This window comes from Ursus maritimus, unplaced genomic scaffold (genome assembly GCF_017311325.1).
Source record: "Ursus maritimus isolate PB19 unplaced genomic scaffold, ASM1731132v1 scaffold_10, whole genome shotgun sequence".
Lineage (NCBI taxonomy): Eukaryota > Metazoa > Chordata > Mammalia > Carnivora > Ursidae > Ursus > Ursus maritimus.
Window position 1 is genome coordinate 66268577 of NW_024423344.1, and position 21132 is coordinate 66289708.

General features: G+C 42.6%; 1 protein-coding gene across 1 annotated transcript in view; it reads left to right on the top strand.

Moving 5' to 3' along the window:
- Positions 1-21132, top strand: part of MBNL2 (muscleblind like splicing regulator 2) — a 155151-nt gene that overhangs the window by 39698 nt on the left and 94321 nt on the right. The window contains exon 2 of the mRNA XM_040623938.1: positions 7340-8115. Within this exon, the coding sequence (XP_040479872.1) occupies positions 7942-8115 (174 nt within the window). The 5' untranslated portion in view covers positions 7340-7941. The remainder of the gene's footprint in view (positions 1-7339; positions 8116-21132) is intronic.

Sequence of the window (21132 nt, forward strand, 5' to 3'; positions counted from 1 at the left end):
TCCCACTCCCCCTGCTTGTGTTCCCTCTCTCGCTGACTGTCTCTATCTCTGTTGAATAAATAAATAAAATCTTTAAAAAAAAAAAAAAGAAAAAAGAAAAAAAGTACCATGTAAGATGAAGGCATCATTGTTAACCTCAGTTCTTTTTCTGCTTAGAATGAATGTGTGTTTGGAATTAGTCTGAGAAGAGCATCCATCAAAAGTTTGTCTAATGTTATGGGAAGGACTTCCTAGAGTGTACCAACTTCACAGAAAGGACCTTTCTACTCTCTGTTATTTAGACTTCATTTACTTTACAGAAATTTATAAACTTTAGTGAGTGGAAGTTATTTCCGCCTGTCACTGTGTGTGTGTGTGGTTGTGTGTGTGTGTGATTGTACATGCACACAGATGTTAGGCATATAGATGCCATAGCTAGTGTTGGAAAGGGATAACTACTGTATAGAGAGTACTTATGCTATTTAATCTATACTGGTTGCAGTACATACATTTATGATTTTGGTGTTTTCAACCCCTTGGTTCCAAACAGGAAACTGGAACTTGGAAAGCTCAGGTGACATCACACAGCTAATTAGACTAGAGGAGCAACTAGAACCCCACGTAGAAAAATTGATTCTTACCCCTAAGCCATATGAAAGTCTCAGAATGCCATTTCATGTATACTTTTGGTAAATTAAAAAGAAACCCTTTTCAAGATTCTATAAAGAAACATCTTTTTAAGGACAGTCACTTCTGCTGCTCCCTCCTCTTCTTCAAAAAGTCAGTGAGGTCCTTTTCTACTTTTGCAGTGGGCCTCTCAAGTTTCAGTATTTTTATTGGTCCATTGGGCTTCCTGTGGGGAGCCCCAGTGAGGGACCTCTTCTCGGTGGTGGCTGTGATTACAGGGCAGGATTACACCCTCTCCTGGAGGTCAAGTGGCTCTCAGCCCAGCACTCCAGCCCGCAGCTTCTCCTGTCGTCTCCCGCCCAGGCGTCTGCATCTGATAGGTGCGGGATGCGGCCAGTCATTGATCAGGGAAGAGAGCCCACTGAGAGCTATTTTAAATCAAGCTCCAGAAATAGAAGTGGGGATGCTCAAACGTCAAGCCGCTCGCAGGAAGGAAAAATCATGCTTTAAACACATATTCAGAGAATTTTAAACATTAAAAAGAGGAAACCCAAAGATGCTCAAAATTAGAAATTAGGAAACTCAAGGAGACATAGTTTCTTTATGGGAATGAGATTTATGGAAAATAAAATTAAAGGCATTCCATAAATTACTTAATGGGTAATGAGTCCTTGACTGTCTGACTCAGAAATCGGTTTGTTTTGCAAGGACCCTTTGATGAGCTCGCTAGGAGGCCGATGTCTGGCAGACAGCTAAATGCCATAGGTGACCAAAAGTGAACTATTTTCCCTAAGGCAGTCTTAAATTTTGGTCAATCTCAGCCTCAAGATCAGGCATGATTGATGTTTTTCCCTTCAAAAATGTACAAACTAGCTACAAAGCGTCAGCAAGGCAAGGACACCTGGGGTCCCCGGCCCGGGCTTGTCTGGGAGCTGAGGGGCGTGGAATGAAGGGAGGTCGCCTCGCTTGAGGAGGGAGGGCCGTGCTTTCCAGACTGGCCCTCTGCACCACCGCAGAGCTGTAAACAGACGTGAACAGCACATTCTTTCATACAGCCAAAAGCCACAGCTTTCTGAAAATCGAGCACCTAGAGGAGTTTTAAATGTATTTTGAAAAATGAAGTGTCACGTAAGTAAAGACGCTAAAAATAGCTTGCGATGATTTTGGAGAGTTGAGCAGCAAGTCCTTTGGTATTTCAGGAAATACTACAGAACTTCGTTTCTTTATCCTTGAACTTTAATCTTGCTTTTCTTTTGAAGACGGGTCCCGAAGTGAACCTTGATATTTATTATATCGGGGGCCCTACAAAGCAGTCCCTCTGTAAAGAGCTCTAGCAGGAAGGGGCTGAGGGCTGAGCTGCTGCTCGCCGGGGGCCACCAGCCCTCTGAGACGGTCCTGCCTCAGACGAGGTTCCTCGAAACAAAGCCTGATGCACCCTGACCAAAGGACTGCTTCATCCTGAACAAAACCTACAAGCTAGGAGTTAATTGATTTTTGTAATTCTCATAGAATTAAGTTTTGTCTGGGACAGTTCTCTCAGGTGTCTTTTGTTTAGTTGAGTTGTGTTTCGATCCATCAGAAACACAGCCCCTGGGAGAAGCCCCCAGCCAGCCCTCCTGCAATTATTTCTGCGGGAATCCGTGACCCCAAGACCCTGTGATCAACTCAGGGCTGACATCCTTATTCCCTTGGCATTATCAAGGGAGCCAGTTAGAAATGCTTACTATAGCAGTTCTCAAACTGGAGCAGGCTTCAAAGTCGCCCTGGGAGGGCTTGTTAAAACACAGCTCACTGGGCCCCACCCCCGGGTTTTCTGAGTCAGTAAGTCTGGGTGGGGCCTGAGAATCTGCATCCTATAACACTCCCAGGGGCTGCGCTGTGCTTGCCCAGGTATTGCACTTTGCAAATCGCAGGGCTAACGATGCTGGGTTTTGAAGATCAAATAATTTATCCCTGGGGCAGCTCCTCACTCTCACCCCTGACCTTCTTGGCAAGAAACAGGGTAAGCCAATGGTGCCTGCTCGAATTTCCCTTCCAGGATAATACTGAAATTCCCTATTCAGAGCCTTATTCCCTTTGTTTAGACTTCAGTGCGTATTACAACGCAGATGTTCATTGGAGGAGGACCAGGAGTTCGTTTGACAAACATTTGTTGAGCATATTCTCCACACCAGGCACTGAACTGAGTTCTGAGGATTTGAAACTAAAAGAGAATGTCTATTACATACACAAGGCAAACCTGGAGGAGCTTACACTGGGTGCAGGCGGTTGGATAAGTCAATATTTAAGTTCTTGAGAATTAAGGGGGTCATACTTAAAAACGATCACCAGGTACTGTTAGAAAGTGGGCTAGAGAGAGGTCATCAGAGGGGGTGGTGGGGGTCCACAGAGCAGGATTTCAAGATGCAGAGGCAGTGAGGGCCTGGCCACATCAGTGCTCAGCCCGCAAGGGCACCGGCACCTCCTCTTCCCCGAGGGGCTCAGAAAGGCAGGAGAGGGAGAGAACACGAGGCTGCCGAATGCCCGAAGAGGACAAGGAAAGGAACACCAATGGAGAAACAGGGCCAGAGAAATCACTGGGAAGAACTACTTCTGAATTCTGCCCGGGTTCTGCACCGGAAGGAGCTAATTGGGATAGCATTGATTGGGAGGTTGGAAATAAAACTGAAGCACCAGTCAAAAAGAACTGAGAAAAATGGCCACACAAGCAGAGCATTGGGAGAAACGTAGAACAGAAGGAACTGGAAAATCATGTAAGCAGGAGATCCTGCTTCCCAGTGCAGCCCAGAAACGTCTGGGAAAGCTAAAAGGCCTTGCGTGCTAAGCAGGACCAATGGCAGCATATGCGGGACCTTTTGAGAATGAAAAAAAAGGTGCCCTCTCCACTCAGACACATTTTCCCAGGGGCCCCTCTGGGCAGATGAACAAGAAAATGCTTCACGCTTCTCCCCACGCACCCAGAGTGCCAGGGAATGGCCTTCACCTCTGTGTTTCCAGCAAGCCCTAAAACCAAGTAGGCTCCGGGGCAGTGCTTCCCGCATACTTGGGGCTATGCTTCACACCCAGGGTGACCGCCTGGGCCCCAGTGTTTGATTCGCTTCTGGGTTACTAGCAGCTAAAGGAAGAAAGCAAGTGTCGGGCTTTTGTGAGAACACTATGGGATCTGTACTTGGGGAGACTTCGCTGTGGGTTCCTTTCGGGTGCAAAATAAATCAGTCTGAGTGCTGAGGGACGCCCCCAGATAAGTGGGCCCCTGTATCCCGTTCTGTCAGTTCCTTTGATCTCGAAGCCACCGTCCTGATTTCCGCATCTGTGGGTCAGTGAGAGGTGTAAGCCTGGCCCTCGATACAGAATCCTGAAAGTGGGTTTATTCAATAAACATTTATGGAGTGTCTTGCATTGGCACAGCACGTCACTGTTTACAAAGTGTTCTTCTTTTCCTCCATAATCTGGCCTTCGTGGCAGCAACCGTGTCATGTAGGTAGGAACTATTATCCACATTTCACAGACGAAGAAATCGGATCTCAGAGAAATTGACTTACCCAAGGTCGCATGAAGGAACCTTGGCCAAACAAGGGCTAGAAGCTGGCTCTTAGGACCAGATACTTTCCACCATTCCATGACATTCTATGTTGGCTGAGAGAAAAAAAAATGCAAAAGCTCCTCAGATGTTGCCATCGATAGAAATGTAATGGGAACTACATCTAGCTCTGAATTTTGGAGGGGCTAAAGAGAAACAAGTGAGTTTAATTTTCATAGTAATGTTTAATCCAGTTAGTTAAAATATTGGCAACTCACCATGTAGTAAATATGAAACAATATTAACGAGATACTTTCACATTATTTTTTGTATGAAGTATTTGAAATCAGTGCGAATTTCACATGTAAAGCACAACTCAGGAGCTGAATTCAGTGGAAATGCTTGATCTGTATTTAGGTTTAATATACAACGGAAAAGTGGATTTATGTACTCGAGTCAGTCCAAGCACACTTGAAAGTTTTCCAATGACCAAATTGAGGATCAGTGTTTAAGTTAAATTTACATTCATTAAGAATAAACAAAAATTTAAAATTTAGTTCCTCAGTGGCACTAGCCACGTTTCAGGTGCTCAGAAGCCACGTGCGGCTGGTGGCCTCCTTACTGGAGCATGAAACCCTAACGTGTCCCCCTTCCTCCTGGGAATCTACAGTCTCATAGATCCGATATGTATTTTGGTCTATGTGTTATCAGGATTTAGACCTGTCCTTTGGTAACCGTGTCAGAAGTTGGTTTCCTCTATCCTCACCCATCATCGGCCATCTCCTTTGGTGGCCTTCCTTAACCTCCTTCAAATCTGCTCTCTCTACCTTATTCCCACAAGTGCCTGCTTGTACCCATTCCAGAAGCTGGAGGTTGTGATGGCCTAAGGCAGGCAGTGTCTTTGACAACAGTAGCTCTGTAACTTTCAGGATAGAAACAGAGAACAAGCTGGAAGAAAGGGGATTCATGAGAAGATAACTATATTTAGGTACAATATGATGTACTTCCATCTCCTGGAGCATCATTGATTTACACAAGATTCCGGCCATCAGAGAGCATGGCTCCTCTGCTCTTAAAAGCAGGTTCATCACCCTAAATCTGACCAGCTAAATTCTGGTTGTATTTTCGTAGTAACTAGAAATGGCAATCTGTTTTTCCCAGGAAAATAATGATTTCTTACTCAAAAGTAGAAGCAAATGCATATCCCGTTCACTGGACTGGGTCTAGAGCGTTGTTCCTGTGTGGGTTTTAGGAATACTTGAGTAATTACTCATTTATCATCTGTGCATAAATACATGTTTGCCTGTTTCTTTTCCTACACGTGAAGCCATGGCCAAGGTTGTGTTGCCTTTGGGGATGAGCTTCTCCTGCATTTTTGTTGTCCTGTAATCCCATCAGACCCTGGTCCATAGGACTCGGGGATTCTATGAAATATTGTGGAAATATAAACTAGATGTGGCCAACCTATCATTTGCAACCCCATTAGCAGTGCCTTGGCTCCATTGAATACACAGGCAGGAATGTTTTCTTGTCCCTTGCTTCCCTCATCCTTTGTTCTCCACGGGGGCTAGAGATGGGGGTTGAGGTAATGAGGATGCAGGCCCAGGCTGGTCTGCGAAACCTGACCCAGAGTAAATTTGGTTATTAAACTCATCTTCTTGAACTGCCTAGTTAAGCGAGTTGATGTTCGCTGCTGGGAACACAAGGCTGCCAAACAGACAAGCAGGAGCCTGTCTGTCCCCTCAAATATTTTACAGTCGGAATTAGGTATGTGTCATAGCTCTCGAGGTTGCCAGTTTCCTTAGATGCACATACAATTATTACTCCCTCAAACACTTCTAACAAGTAATAGACGTCCTGGGAAGAAGTAGCATTTCCTACTAGTCCCAAGAGACGTCCTGCTAAATAAATGTGCCATGATCAGATAAGCTTGAGAGACGCCATTGTTTCTCTTCCCCTATTAGACACTCACTCAAGAGCAGACAAAACCAAAACAGAACAAAACCCTATGGCAAGGAAGCCTGTTTGGCCCGGTTTACCTGGAGTTAACTAAACTTAATTAGCATGAGACCTACTTTTTCAGGGAACATTTGTGAGCCATGCAAAAATTATTGTCTGAACTTATTTGTACATGCTGATTTTAAATAATCGACTTCCAGTTTCCATTAAGTTCTTGCTTAAATTTTTTTTTTAAAAAGGACATCAAGGCTAGGCAAGCAGTGAACGCAGCTTGTGGCACGTACAATCTATGAAAACAATCAGCGTCTGATAGTCCTTTATTCATCCTGGACCCAGCAGTGTTAAATTTATAATATTTTAATGACTCCATAATGCTTGAAAATATTAAAAGCAACTAAATACGATGATTTTAGAAATCTAAATTTAGTAATTATATTTTTGTTGTAGGTATGTGATTTAACTCCAGCATTCCACAGAATGGAGCAGACTGTGACCCCATTAAAGCCTAAAGTGAACTAAACTAAAACTAACTTGCATTCATCCCTTGAGTCACTGAGTCAGTCATCAGTGAAATCAGTCAGTAAATATTTTTTGAGGACCTAATGGCCATGAACTAAGGCACTAGGGACACAGAAATGACAAATACAAACAGTCCTTACTCTCCGAGTTGCTGACAGTGTAGAGGGGAATTCTAACGTGAAGCAAGCAATACTAGAGAGGAAGTCAGAGGGACCTAAAAATAAATATTAGGAAGCTTCTACCTATCGGTTTCTAAGTTCAAACCTCTGTAAACCAGGAAGGATGTAAAGAATAAGGAGCTCATGCTTCATCCAAAATGCCAATACCCTTATTATACAGGAGAGACACACCCCGAATGATTGTTTAGAGCATTTCCAACAATGAAATCAACGGCCTCAATGTGAAATTAATCGGAAGCCGGGGTTCTAATACGCTGTTTTGGAGATGAGGCGCATTAGATGGGATTGTTTCAGAACGCCTAATTATTGTGTCTGCCACACGCATGTGTTTGAGTCATTCCTAACTTTTGGACTGCTGCCTAGATCATTTCTGCAATACGGTCGCAGTTGTGTTTTTTTTCTCTCTCTCTCTAATGCATAACTTTCCTCACTAGCCTCTAAGCTCAAAGCTCAAAACCGCACTTTTGCAAATTCTAGATAAGAGCCGAAACAGTTTGTCAAAGTGTTGATTCCACCGAGTTTGGGTGTAAGCTGATGTTTTCCTTGTGTTCTACAGGTTCAGGATTTAAAAGTGCCTGTGTGAAGTCACTTTCGCTGGGAACTGCAGCCCGAGCTCTTGCGGTGTTCAAATCGTTCTTCCTTCAAATACGCGTTACCCTGACCTTACGGTGGATGAAGATACCTCAATTGTCTGGCTTTGCCAACTGCTCGATTTCAGAATTTAGGAAGGTGGAAGGAAGGAGAAATCCTGCCGAGATCTGAGCGTCTACGTGGCTTATTTTCCAGCACGGTCAATAGCCGTGAGCGTCAGAACTGAATATTCTCCCAAGGAGTGCCATGATATTGAAGTCACTTTATTAAAAACAGTTGTGTCTGCAGATCGGTCAAGAGACTCGGACGTTTACAGCCAGAGATGACACTGAGCGTGCTTCTGCCGCGGCCCGCAGTCTTCAAGTGGGGCATATTGATTGATGAGTGACGGCCTGCCGAGAAATTCTCCCCGCACCGCTGCCTGGATCGGACTTCACTGAGCAATCCGTCACTTTACCTTTGGACGCACATGTGGGGTTTTTCACAGCAGTAGTTTCAGAATTACTGGGACCGGGATTGATTTCATCACCTGACGGAAGCGAAGAGAATCCCCGGCGCTTGAGCACCATGGCCTTGAACGTGGCGCCGGTCAGAGACACAAAATGGCTGACGTTAGAGGTCTGCAGGCAGTTCCAGAGGGGCACCTGCTCCCGCTCCGACGAGGAGTGCAAATTTGCTCACCCCCCCAAGAGCTGCCAGGTGGAGAACGGAAGAGTCATCGCCTGCTTCGACTCCCTCAAGGTAAGGGCATGCGTTTCCCGTGGCACGTCGATGGCACGCTGGATTTTCCGACGGCCATGTTTTCCGTGGTACTCGTACAGGAGTCCCACAGTCGTTTCTGGGTTCTGTTTTCTTGTTTGTGGTGACTATTGGGAGATTTTTCACCCACGGTTTTCTTTATATCAGGCATACATAAATTTTTCACAGATCCATGTTTAAATTAAAAATACATGATGGTGTATTTTGGGTCTGGCATGACATTCATGTACCCAAGAGTTTTAAATCAAAGTCTGGCTTGTGACAACTGAAGATAAATATTTTATTAACGTTTGATCTTCTGGAGGTTATATAAAGGTGAAGAAATTGAATGTGTCACTTTATGTGCCAGTTAGTCGGCTGCTCCTCTCGAAGAATTTTCTACTCTTGTGGCTTGTATTCTTGACCAGGGCCTTCCTAAAATACTTTTTAATAGGTTTTTCATTCTCTCTGGCAATTTGTCGTGGCTAACAGAAATTATTGAGTACACACTGAATACTCCTGAGAACCCACTGTGTGTAAGTTAACCCATCACAGAAGAAATGAATGTGATTCAAGATGGCATCCTTGAGCTCACTGTCTGGGAGGGAAAATACAGCACGTCAGCAAATAACTATAAAACTAGACAGAAAGGGACACGTGCCTTAAGGGAGAAATAGACCTCTGTGTGGATCCGTAGAATGAAAATCTAATTGAAGGAAGTACAAGTGACTCAGCCCGTAATTCTTTGAGGTTTATTTTGCCCTAAAATATGGATTCTATGAATCCCAGATTGTCTAAGAAAGTCCTAACGTCATCATGATATTGTTTCCAATGGAGGTAAGATACGTGGATTAAAAAAAGCTTAACGTTTACATATCTTCAAAACTTCATATAATACGCTTACTGAAGAGTAAAAAAAAAAAAGTTGATCTATGCTTTTGGGAAATCTTAGTGCTGTGAGTTTACAAAATAGTGATGTTAGCCTATTCTTGGATATAGAAGGGTTGGGTTTGTTTTGGGGGATGATTTTTATCTAAACTAAAAAGTTACATCTTATGATATTTGTAAGTCAAAACTGAAATATAAGACTTCATATATTTAAGTATATTTAAAAGGGAAAATTTGTCTATACACTAAAAGCAGAAGGATGTATTTAAAGCCCAAGAGAAGTCTTTTAAGGGTTAAAATTTGAAAAATTAGGTATGCTATTTATCTCAATAACTACCTCTATTTTATTCCTTTTTCTCATAAAAAGTTTATTAGATTAGACTTTAAAAGTATGAATTATTTTGTCTACACAAAAATAGATGGATAAATTACAATTATATAAAGTATAACAGTATAAGCACATTTTTATATTATATTTATTTTGCTTTTAGTCAAACGAGTAAACTATGTATTTGCTTCTATGATTGTCACCAGTGGAAGCATTCACTATAAAAAGCAGTGTAGATTAAAAACTAGATCATAAGAACTTCAAGATATGGAAACAGGTCAGAGAAGAGAAATTCGTTTTTCAGGTCATCCCACTTCCTTCGTTTTAGTAATCCGAGCCTTCTCTGATTGCCTATTTACTATGAAACCAACATTTTAGGAAGTTTCTTAAAACTTTTAATTCTTTTTTTTTAAGATTTTATTTATCTATTTGACAGAGACAGAAAAATTAGGTATGCTATTTATCTCAATAACTGCTGTTATAAAAAAATATATATTTTTATATATAAAAATATATATAAAATATATATAATATATATTATATATATATAAATATATATATAAATATATAAAAAATAAAATAAGATTTTATTTATTTATTTGACAGAGAGACAGCCAGCGAGAGAGGGAACACAAGCAGGGGGAGTGGGAGAGGAAGAAGCAGGCTCCCAGCGGAGCAGGGAGCCCAAAGTGGGGCTCGATCCCAGGACCCTGGGATCACGCCCTGAGCTGAAGGCAGACGCTTAACCACTGAGCCACCCAGGTGCCCCAAAACTTTTAATTCTTTAAACTAGTTAAGGAAATATGAGGGAGATACGCCCAATGTATCAAGGTTAAGTATTTCTTGAATATCAAGAAAACAACAACTCCCAGATCCTTACAATTTATTACCTCACTGTGGATTCACCAGGAATTCACAATTGTTTGGGAATTCCATCCCATGGAGAAAGGATCCAGAATGGTTATGTTTAACATAAAAACATGAACCAAGCTATGAGATTGTGGAGCTTTAAAGATCATTTTCAGATGTGTCTAGTATAATCATTTTCAAGTGCTGAAGCATAGTTCCATATTGCCTTAAGTTATTGGTTCCCTTTGAGAATTGTAAATTTTCAGATTATTCAGTTTGAGTGTGATGTCATTTATTTTTAAAGTTGTCAAAATGTAAAGAATGTGAAAGGAGCCCTAGCCCGGAAGAATAAGACAAACCCAAGAATAAGACCCAACCACTTCCCCACTTTGGGTGGGTCACTTATCACTTCTTAGCTTTTGTCTCATGGGTAAAAGGAGGATATTCACCAGTGAAATTGGCTTAAGCATGCACAGTGCTCAGCGCTGTGCTGGTCTATTCACCTTGCAAGGTGGAGGTAAGAATTATCAGTTCTTACAATAAGGACAGGTAAATTAAAAAGGCACTCAAGAGTGGTAGCTAAAAAGAAAAATTGTGACAAACATACTTAGGCTGTTTAATCTTCATTTAATATTTTATTTATTTATTATGATATGTTATTCACCATATAGTACTAAAAATCATTAGTTTTTGATGTAGTGTTCCATGATCCATTGTTTGCGTATAATAACCCAGTGCTCATCGAAACACATGCCCTCCTTAATACCCATCACCAGACTAGCCCATCCTCCCACCCCCCCTCCCCTCTAAAACCCTCAGTTTGTTTCCCGGAGTCCATAGTCACTCATGGTTTGTCCCCCCTCTGATTCCCCCCCCCTTCATTTTTCCTTTCCTTCTCCTAATGTCCTCCATGCTATTCCTTATGTTCCACGTATGAGTGAAACCATATGATAATTGTCTTTCTCTGCTTGACTTACTTCACTTAGCATAATCCCCTCCACTTCCATCCATGTTGATGCAAATGGTGGGTATTCATCTCTTCTGATGGCCGAGTAATATTCCATTGTATATATGGACCACGTCTTCTTTATCCATTCATCGGTTGAAGGGCATCTCGGCTCCTTCCATAGCTTGGCTAATTGTGGACATTGCTGCTATGAACATTGGGGTATGTGTGCCCCTTCTTTCCACTACATTTGTATCTTTGGGGTAAATACCCAGTAGTGCAATTGCTAGATCATAGGGTAGCTCTATTTTCAACTTTTTGAGGAACCTCCACAATGTTTTCCAAAGTGGCTGTACCAGCTTGCATTCCCACCAACAGTGTAAGAGGGTTCCCCTTTCTCCACATCCTCGCCAACATTTGTTATTTCCTGCTTGTTAGTTTTTTGCCATTCTAACTGCTGTAAGGTGGTATCTCAATGTCGTTTTGATTTGAATTTCCCTGATGGCTAATGATGTTGAGCAATAAGACCGTGTCGCTCAGTGGAATCAGCCTAGGACAGAAGTGCAAGGGCTTTGAATGAACTCTGGCTGGTTACAGGCGAGCTATCATTTAAGACAAATTATTTTACCTCCTTGATTTCAGTTTCCTTTTATTTAAAGTTGATATAATAATTCTAATTTCATAAGATTACTAAAAAGACTAACCAGCCTAAGATATGCCAGACGCCTAGAATAGGACAAGACATGGTAGGGACTGGTCGTGGTAGTTATTTTCCCTTCATAATAAAGTATCGTGCAATAGACATTGATTTCGACGACTGGCTTTATAGGCAAGACGTGGCCAACCCATAAAGCGTCCTGCTCTTCATGTGTCCAAACTCTTTAGAAGCTACGGTGTGAGTGATAATAACTCAGTGATGCAAATTAGTCATGACATTACAAGAAATCAAGTTTGAGGCAGGCATTGTTTCTGTTGTTATTGTTTGTTACAAGGTATTTTCTCAAACACTGTGGAATATTTTTATGCATAAAAATAGGTAAGAGGAATCTGAGTTGGCATATCAGTATAGAGACGGGGCTACTGTATGCCTGAGCTATTCCTTTTTTTGTTTGTTTTTTATTATGAATTATTTGCATCCATGAGTAAACGTCCGTAAACACTTACTAAACAAATTTGTGGGTGGTTAGAAAAGAGATTTGCAAAAGGTCTTTGGAAAGAGAATTGCACATATATAAATACTTTTATAAAAGATGTTTCAGAAAATAGAGCAAAGTTCTTATGATGAAAACTGTACTTTATTCACAACTGTTACCTGTTGCAGTTTAAGTGAAACCACTGAGCATGCATGGCATTTGTGATATTTTTTTAAACAGTGGATTTGCTTACATTTTTTCCGGAAGGCCAGAACATTCTGGAACATTGTGTTTTACAAGCTAGGTTAACTTGACAAAATGCAAATTGCTTCGTGAGCAACTAACTTCCCTGCAGCCTTGACCAACCCCATCTCTGTGCCTTTATAATCTATGAAACAGTCTCCCTCAAAGTCGAGATGTTTGAGATTTTTCTTTTTAGGTTCTTTTCCCCGTAACCGAGAGAGGAACTAATCTGGCTTGTTTTGCAAATTGAAACATCCAGAAAGGAATAAATGAATTAGCTGTAATGCTTATTGAGACGAAAGGTTTTGGCATTTACCACTTGATGAAGTATTTAATATATTTGCTTCGACATGTTAATTCAGACTGAATTTGAAAAAGGAAACACTTTTTTAAATCATGTTGCTAGTTTTGACAAAACGGAAACAAAAAGCAATCCTAGAGTATTTGGGGAAATTGTTTAGACTTTACATAACAGAAATTCCTTCAAAGACAGCGTGATTCTGAATGAGGTGATGTCACTCCCCCATTCAAGGCCTTCGAGTGGCTTCGGACCTCACCTGAGTGAAGACCAGTCCTTAGGGAAGCTGTTTAGGCCCTACGAGATCTGCTTCTCACCCCCAATCACCTGATTACAGTCCTACCCCTGTCCCCCACCCCTCCTCATTGCTGTCCCCCGGATGTACCAACTAGGTTTCTACCTCACGGTGTTTCACTTGGTCTTTGCTCTGCCTCGAACATTCTTGCCTCTGTTGTCCCTCATTCACTTCACGATTCTGATGAAAAATGCCAATGGTGAAGCCTTTCTGCCAACCTTATTTCAAAGAGTTACTTCCCCATTGCTGTGATGACTTCTCCTCATCATCTTCCTTTACTCTTCTCCCTGACAATTGTCACCTTCTGGTAAACCATATCCATACTTAGTTTTTGTTCATTATCTGCCCACCCCCGTTCTGCTAGAATGTAGGTGTAGAATGTAGAATCCTCCATATGGATGAGGATTGTGTTTTTTTGACCACTGTCGCATCCCCAGAGCCTAGAACAGTATCTCATACACATTAGACACTCAGTAAGTATTTGTTGAATGGTAGAGTGTGTTCATCAGGAAAGTATTCAAGATAGGGTGCCGCATATGGCTGTACAGTAGGGGTGCATTTCTCAACATAGTCTATGTGACCAGCAGCCCTGGAGTTGTGCAGTGCACAACCTACGCAGCCATGTGCTTTGGCCCTATTCTCAAAATCTCAGTAGATTTCAAAATGAGGGAGCTCCGTGCGGGAATTGGAGACACGAGTATGACTCTAGAAGTGTAATACAACATTGGAAAATTGACAAGTAAATTATTTCACTTTCTCTGAAGCTACAGATGACACAGAAACTACTTTTTAGTACTCTCTCTTTGGTGTTACGTTTCAAAAATGTAAAAAAAGTAGATCCTGCTCACTTATTTACAGGATGCTGGCTATAAGTTGGCTGATGGCAAATAAAATTTTAGTCTTTGTATGTATGGGTGAAAATTGAAAATGATAGGTAGGTGACCATTTTAGACAGTTCCTAAAAACATACTAAAAAATGTATGTTATTGGCCTTGACCTTAACTTCATGTTCTTGATTTGCTTTCAAATAGAGGGAAATTCTTTGCAGAAATTGCTCGAGTATTTTTAAAATTATATATTTAGTTCTGGCCTGATTTGAAAATATAATCTCGGACAATGATTCCCTTACCAAGAGAAATCTCTGTAGTCATAGAGACCCCACTATCTGCCAGGCATTTTTCATGCATTATCAGTTCCTTCCAACAAGTCTGTAAGGTAAATATTATTCAGCCAACCATTGTAGCTGTGGATACAGGTTCAAAACTGGAAGTGACTCACATGTAACTTATAAATGGGGGGGAAGGGACCTACTCGGAGGTAAGTGTAACTTCAAAGCTGCCACCGTCCCTTCCCTCCTCCTAACTCCTTTTACAGAATATATCATTGGTCTAATGAATTCCATGTCTCCTAATATCTTAATAATATTCATGTTTAACAAGGTTAGCATATTGAAGTGTCAGAAACATTCTAAAATAGAAGCCCCCAGGAATAAACCAATTTAGGTACTAAAAAATTAAGTATTTGAAAAAGAGAGAAAGCAAGGCACATGTATTTATTTTTGCTTGTATTTGTTTACAAACATTACACTACCACGTACTAGGTCTCAGTAGCAAAAGTGGCGTTGGTCCAAGGTGCTGGTGTGTGTGTGCACCCGTGTGATTCTGATTTCGGATGTTATGATAAAGTACAGGACAGGCTCTACTTTAAGGATTCTTGGACCCACCAATTCTGCTTCCTGCATAAGAGGTCCATTTCTCTGTCATCTGACTTCTGCCATCCAGGGAAAATCAGCCACTTGCCCCTTATGGCATTATTCAGACCTCCATATAACAGTTTATCCCTCCAGGTATGTGTCCCTGTATAAGCCTGTAAGCTTCCTAAAGGTAGGATTGAGTCTTACTCATCTCTGTCCAAGCACCTAGGATTGCATCTGGCATGTAGCAGGAAGGCGAGAATAACCATTCAGAGAGTGCATAAATTAACAAAGGAGTCCCCATAACTTTTCAAAAGGGACTTATGGATGGTCCTCAGTGAACTTCAGACCCCAAACTTCTCTGCATGGCCATTCTTCATTGTCTTTAATGTCTCTGTTTCGTTCTGCAAGCCTGGTCAGCCCCTCCCTTGGAATTCTCTCGTGCTCTTCCCCCACCCACTGCCCCACCACCATGGTACGCTCCTAGTTCTTCTACCACTGCAACCTTCCTTCCTGTTTCACCTCTAATGGCACCTCTTCCTCACCTCGCTCCCCTATGTGGATACTCGCCAAGACTCGGTGTTGGCCCTTCCTAGGTCAGGTCAGTGATCAGTTCTGAAAGGGTATCTGCAACTCAGCATTAAGTTCCTGCCTCTGTGCCCATCCATCGCCATTCTGGGTGTGTGCCCTTTCCTTGCCAACTCTCTGGCTCCAAATGCCCACCCAACACCCCATATGCATGGTCCATACTTGCCTGTTGTTCCACATACCTAAATCCAAACTCTTCATCCTGTCTCTGCCCCAAGTCATCAGCCCACTCCATCCCCATGCTGTGTTCCCCAGGCACAAAACCTTAGCTTGATACTGACCACCATGCTGAGGACCCTTAGTCTTTCTGTTTCCTTCTTGTTCTGATTGTAGGGAAGTATAACATCTTTAAAAATTAATAAAAACTATAGAATTTTCCCCTAGATACAGACTATTGCTACAAATCTCAAGATCTCAAGGGCTTCATGTTGGCCTCTAGAAAGTCTCTATGGATAGCAAGTGAAGAAACTCTCATCTACAGAGAAGTATCACACATGAAAGTGGCCACAAGTAGACCAGAGGGTCATTAAAGATACTTCTTGGTAATTTCTCAGATTTTCCTAGGGCCAAGATTAGCACCAGATTCTTCCTGAGAATCTCAAGATATTTCTATGCTGAGGAAGAGTTTACCTCTAGCTTCTGGGACGAGAGGCGGGCCATTGCTCCTGTGAAGTGCAAGAGGAATCCATTTCAGTGCCTTTAGTGAGCAAAGGCATGAGGATTCTCAAGCAAGGTGGCACCCGACTCGGTGTCCTACTGAGAGAGAGCACATATGAGTGATGCCACCTTCCTGGGAACACAGCATCTACCATCAAGAAACCTACATTCTAACCTGTCTAAAATGAAGAGTTAGACAAAATAATCTCTGTTTTCATTTCCTAGGGCTGTCATAACAAATTACCAAAGATGGGGCAGCTTAACACAACAGAAATGTATCATCTGTCAGTTCTGGGGGCTGCAAGTCCGATCAAGCGTGGGCGGGATCATGCTCCCCCTGATGCTTCTGTGGGAGGCCGCTTCCTTGCTTCTTCCAGTTTCTGGTCTCTCAGTGTGTTATCCGGCTCGTGGCAACGTACCTCTGATCTCTGCCTCCAGCTTCAGTTGTCTGTCTTCCTGTGTGTCTCTTCCCATGGTCTTTCCTCTGAGTCTGTATCTAAATTTCCCCTTCTTATAAGGATACCAGTTACATTAGGTTACGGCGCATCTTTTCTGGTAGGACCTCATCTTAACTAGTGATATCTGCAACGACCCTACTTCAATATCAAGTCACCTTCTGGGGACAGGGGTTAATCCTTCAATTCATCTTTTGGGGGGCGGACATAGTTCAACCATAAGAATAATATCTAAACCTAGAAAACATCAGAAATCAAACACTGTAGTCTAATTCATGAGCCCAGACTGGTTTCAGAATCCGTCTCTACGCGCTGCCCTGGATAGCCATGCGCCATCATCGGAATTGGCAAGAGAGGAGAGGCTTGAAAAACTCCAGTCTTTGCTAACAAGTAGAAGGAAGAGAGATGATCAGTTGACATTCTATGATTACAATAATCTGAGTTTAAAAACACGTAAAAATAGGTAAAAATAATTCACAGAGAAAATTGGCGAAACTTACTTTCTCCAAAAACCAAATGGAGTAAAATATCACTTTTAACCTTAATTACATGCTTTAATAATTACATTTGTTTATTATTCACTTTGCCTTGGGCAGCGATGCTAACTTTTGTTAGTCTATGTAGCAGTTTCTTATGAAACCATTTTTCACCAAAGCTTAAGGAGAAAGACACATTTACTGTGATTTGTTTAATTCTTTTTTTTTTCCTCAGAATGGAAACAGCATTTTATCAGGACCCCTCCTCCTTTCCTTCAGCCTTTTGGCTTTATTTTAGGATGTGTTTGATACAATGGCGAAGTAGGAAGCAAAGATTTAAAGTCAAAGCCCTGGCCTGGGAGTCCGTATCTGAGCCCTGGCTTTCCTGTGCGTCATCGTACAGTTCACCTCTCTGAGCCCCATTGATCCATTGTCATTCATTCATTTGCTCATTCATTCGTTCATTCATTCATTCCCTCTTTAACTAAACAAGAGGTGCGAAAGATCTGCAGGACTCAGCAGGAAATAGGAGTGAGACACTCCACACTCATTTCTTTTTTTTTTTTTTCCCACACTCATTTCTGGGGAAACCCAGGGACCAGTGCAGGCTGCAGAGGGGGGAAAATCCAAAAAAACCAAAAACACATGATCCCACTGAAGATGGCAGCTGCCTCTCAGCCACACGCAGCTGTGGTCTGCCTTCTGAGAATCCTGGGGATTTTTTTTTTAAGATTTTATTTATTTATTTGAGAGAGAGAGAGCATAAGCAGGAAAGGGGGGCAGAGGGAGAGGGAAAAGCAGGCTCCCCACTGAACAGGGATCCTGATACGGGGCTCGATCCCAGGACCCTGAGATCATGACCTGAGCCAAAGGCAGATGCTCAACGAACTGAGCCATCCAGGCTCCCCAAATCCTGTTTTTTTTTTTTTTTAAAGAATCAGAGATGCATTCTTTTGGTGTGAAGTTTCCCAATTTGTAAACCTTGGCAACCAGTTAAAATATTTTTAAACCCTGAAGTTCAAACAAAGCACAGCTACAGGCTGGATTCCGTCTGTAGGCTGCCATGTTTAACCTCTGTTCAAAACCAATAAACAAGTATTGATCCCAGGACAGGGGCTGCTGAGCCCTGGGAATAGAACAGCGTACACCCCTTCTTCCATCGGTAGCGATCACGGAGGGCAGACCAAATTTATCACCTGCTCTGGGTGACTTTATGCACATCGTGTTGGTGAATCACTCTCCGGTTTCCCCTTACCTCACTGGCCGGTCCTGCTCTGTCTTCCTTCCTGAGTCCTCCTCCTTCTGACCTCTGAATGCTGACATCAGTCCAGTCTTGGTCTTTGAACAGCTCTGTGTTTCGTCACATCCACAGTGACCACCTTGCCCTTGTAACTCACCAAGCGTGATCTTGCCTCAGAGCCTTTGTACCTTCTGGCCCATATTGCAGAGAACTGGACTCCCTAGATGACCTCATCCAACCCAATGGCAATACACGTGCTTTGTATGCTGAACATTTCTTAATTTCTCTCTCTGGCCCTGATTTCTCCCCTACGCTCTAGTCTCATGTATTCACTTGCCCGCCCCCCCCCCAAAATTTTTACCTGGATATTTAAGTGACCTCTCCCATTCAGTGTGTCTACTAATAAGTTTTTGGTTTCCCCTTTGACCTACTGTTCCCATTGTCCCTATTCTCAGGTGGTGGTTTATTTATCTGATCAAATAAAACATCTTGAAACCCAGCTTCAGTCCTCTCTTCCCATTACCACCATATCCAGTCCATCACTAAGCCCTGCTTTGTCTGCCTTCAGCAGATGTTCTAAATCCAAGCGCTTTCCAGCACTCCTGTCACGAGCTCCCTGGCCCAAACCCATGTCTCCTATGGACTTCTGTAACAGCCTGTATAATAGTTCTGGCTTTCGCCACTCCCTCCTTGAGCAGAGTGACCTGTAGGTCATGTCACTATCTTTCCCAAATCTTCCAGTAGCTGTCCGTTCCATCTCTGACATCACGGCCCTTCAGGCCCCCTGTGCTCTGGCTCCCTGTTGCACTCTGGCCCCGTAAGTCAGCCACGCACCCCCTCACCTCTGAGCTCCTATCACACTGGCCTCTTTGTCCCTCAGGGCCCTCTGCACTGGCTGCTCTCTCTACTTGGAATGCTCTTCCCCCGCATAGCTGCAAGCCTCAGGTCTTGACTTCGGTCTGGGCTTGGCTCAAACAGCACACCTCCACCACAAAAGCCAGCTCAGAAATTATCCTTAAGGAACGTGACCTATCTCCATCTCCACCATGACAAGGTGCGGCTGTAAGGCGGGGGGATCCCATGGCTCTGTCCCTGTACCCAGCGCTCGTGGGGTGCCCCATCATATTTGCAAGTGCATACATGTATCCTTAAGTCTTACACTTTTAAATACCACTGCTCTGACAAAATTCAAATCACTTTCCTGGCTACCTACTGCTTAATATTTTCCGTCAATCTACAGACAGATAAAACCTCAAAGCCAAAGGCTTTGTACAAATAAGCTCTTTGCTTTACAACCCGAAAGGTGTTTCTGGGTCATGCTCATGTTTCTGGCTGCCCTGATAGACAGGTCACATGGAGACTTGCTCGCAAGTAGCAGCTCCGAGCTATTGAAATTCCTGGATTGGCTCGTTGGGCCACTGTGGGCCACTCAGCATTCCCAAAAGCCTGGTTGGAGACTTAGGCTGGAACTGGGCAACATTTCCACTACTCTGCTATAAAATAAGGACACTGAAATACTTTTGTTTTAGTTTTGTTTCATTTTTATTGTTGCAAGAACGTGTAACACAAGATCACCCTCTTAACAAATGTTTAAAGGCACGACACAGTGTTGTTGTCTGCAGACAGGCCGTTGTCCTGCACCACTCTAGAATTTATTCATCTTGAACAACGAAAACTGTATAAAACACATTTTTTCGTGAAGGGAAATTCTTCAGTGCAAAGCTTATTTTTTTATTCAGGGATTGTTTCTTTTTTTTTTTTTTTTGATTATCATAATATTCCTTTTTTTTTTCTAAAGAGGTTTTCTTAATAGATGAGTTTTATTGTTATTTTTCCCTTAATACCCTTACTCGGCAGAAGAAAAAGTGAGCAACTCTGTCAGTTTCCCATTCTTCTTAGGAATGATTACTACTCCATAAAATTCAAAGGTAGGGACCTACCCGTCCATACCCTCATCACCATCAGACTCACTTATTTGAGTCATGCACAGCAAAGGCTTTGTCATTAGAAAGTCACTGGTAAGTCCACATGTTACCTGAGAGGAACCCAGAATTTCCTCAGGCTTCTTTGTGTTAGCAAAGGGGGACAGCTTGATCCATCGAATAAGCAAATGCTCGTGGGGGTGGGGGTGGCTGGAGGGGGGTGGTGAATGAGCCTGACCAGAGATTTTGAAACCTGGAACAGACCTAGAACTTATCTGTTTGAGTGTCCGGGACCAAGTTCCCAAGGATCCAGAGGCAGCAGGCATCCAGTGCTAAGGTCTAAACCACAGCGGGGGACTCGCCCCTGGGGCTGGGGAGACCAGGACTCCTCTGGGGGGGGCCTCCCCAATGATAGACTACACCTGGCTTACGATTTCCTCATGAACTGACCTGCTAATACTAAGTAGCATAGTCTTTCCACTTGGTTGGGTTCCATTTCCTTTGGCTCAAAGATTATAGTCTAGTCTCTATTACCCTTTCTCAGCACTGTCATGACCAAGAAGAATAAAGCCCCCCCAGCACCCACCTTTGGGATTCGGGGAGTGGATGTTGCCATATTTATTTGTAATTGGCCATACCTGGCCATCCTGCCCGACCCACTGGCATCTTGGGGAGATGTCTGATGAGACCATTTTCTTATGACTGAGGCGGTGCTAATGGTATGGATAATGGGTGGTGAGCCCCTTGGAAGGATGAGATATTGTCTGCAGAAGGAGGAAGGGAAAGTGACTCAGAGGTTTTAAACCAATTAAAGCAAAACAAAATGACTGGTTTCAACTTGAGGCATGTGTATTTTTCAGTTAGTCTACTGTCATTTTAATAAGTGACATTTTATATTCTTAAAAAATTATCACTTTTAGTTTTCGACTGAACAAGGGATATGGATACCAAGGTACGTTCGTGATCCATCTTTGTATAAAAGTGTGTTTGTTGAAAAGTAGAATACAGT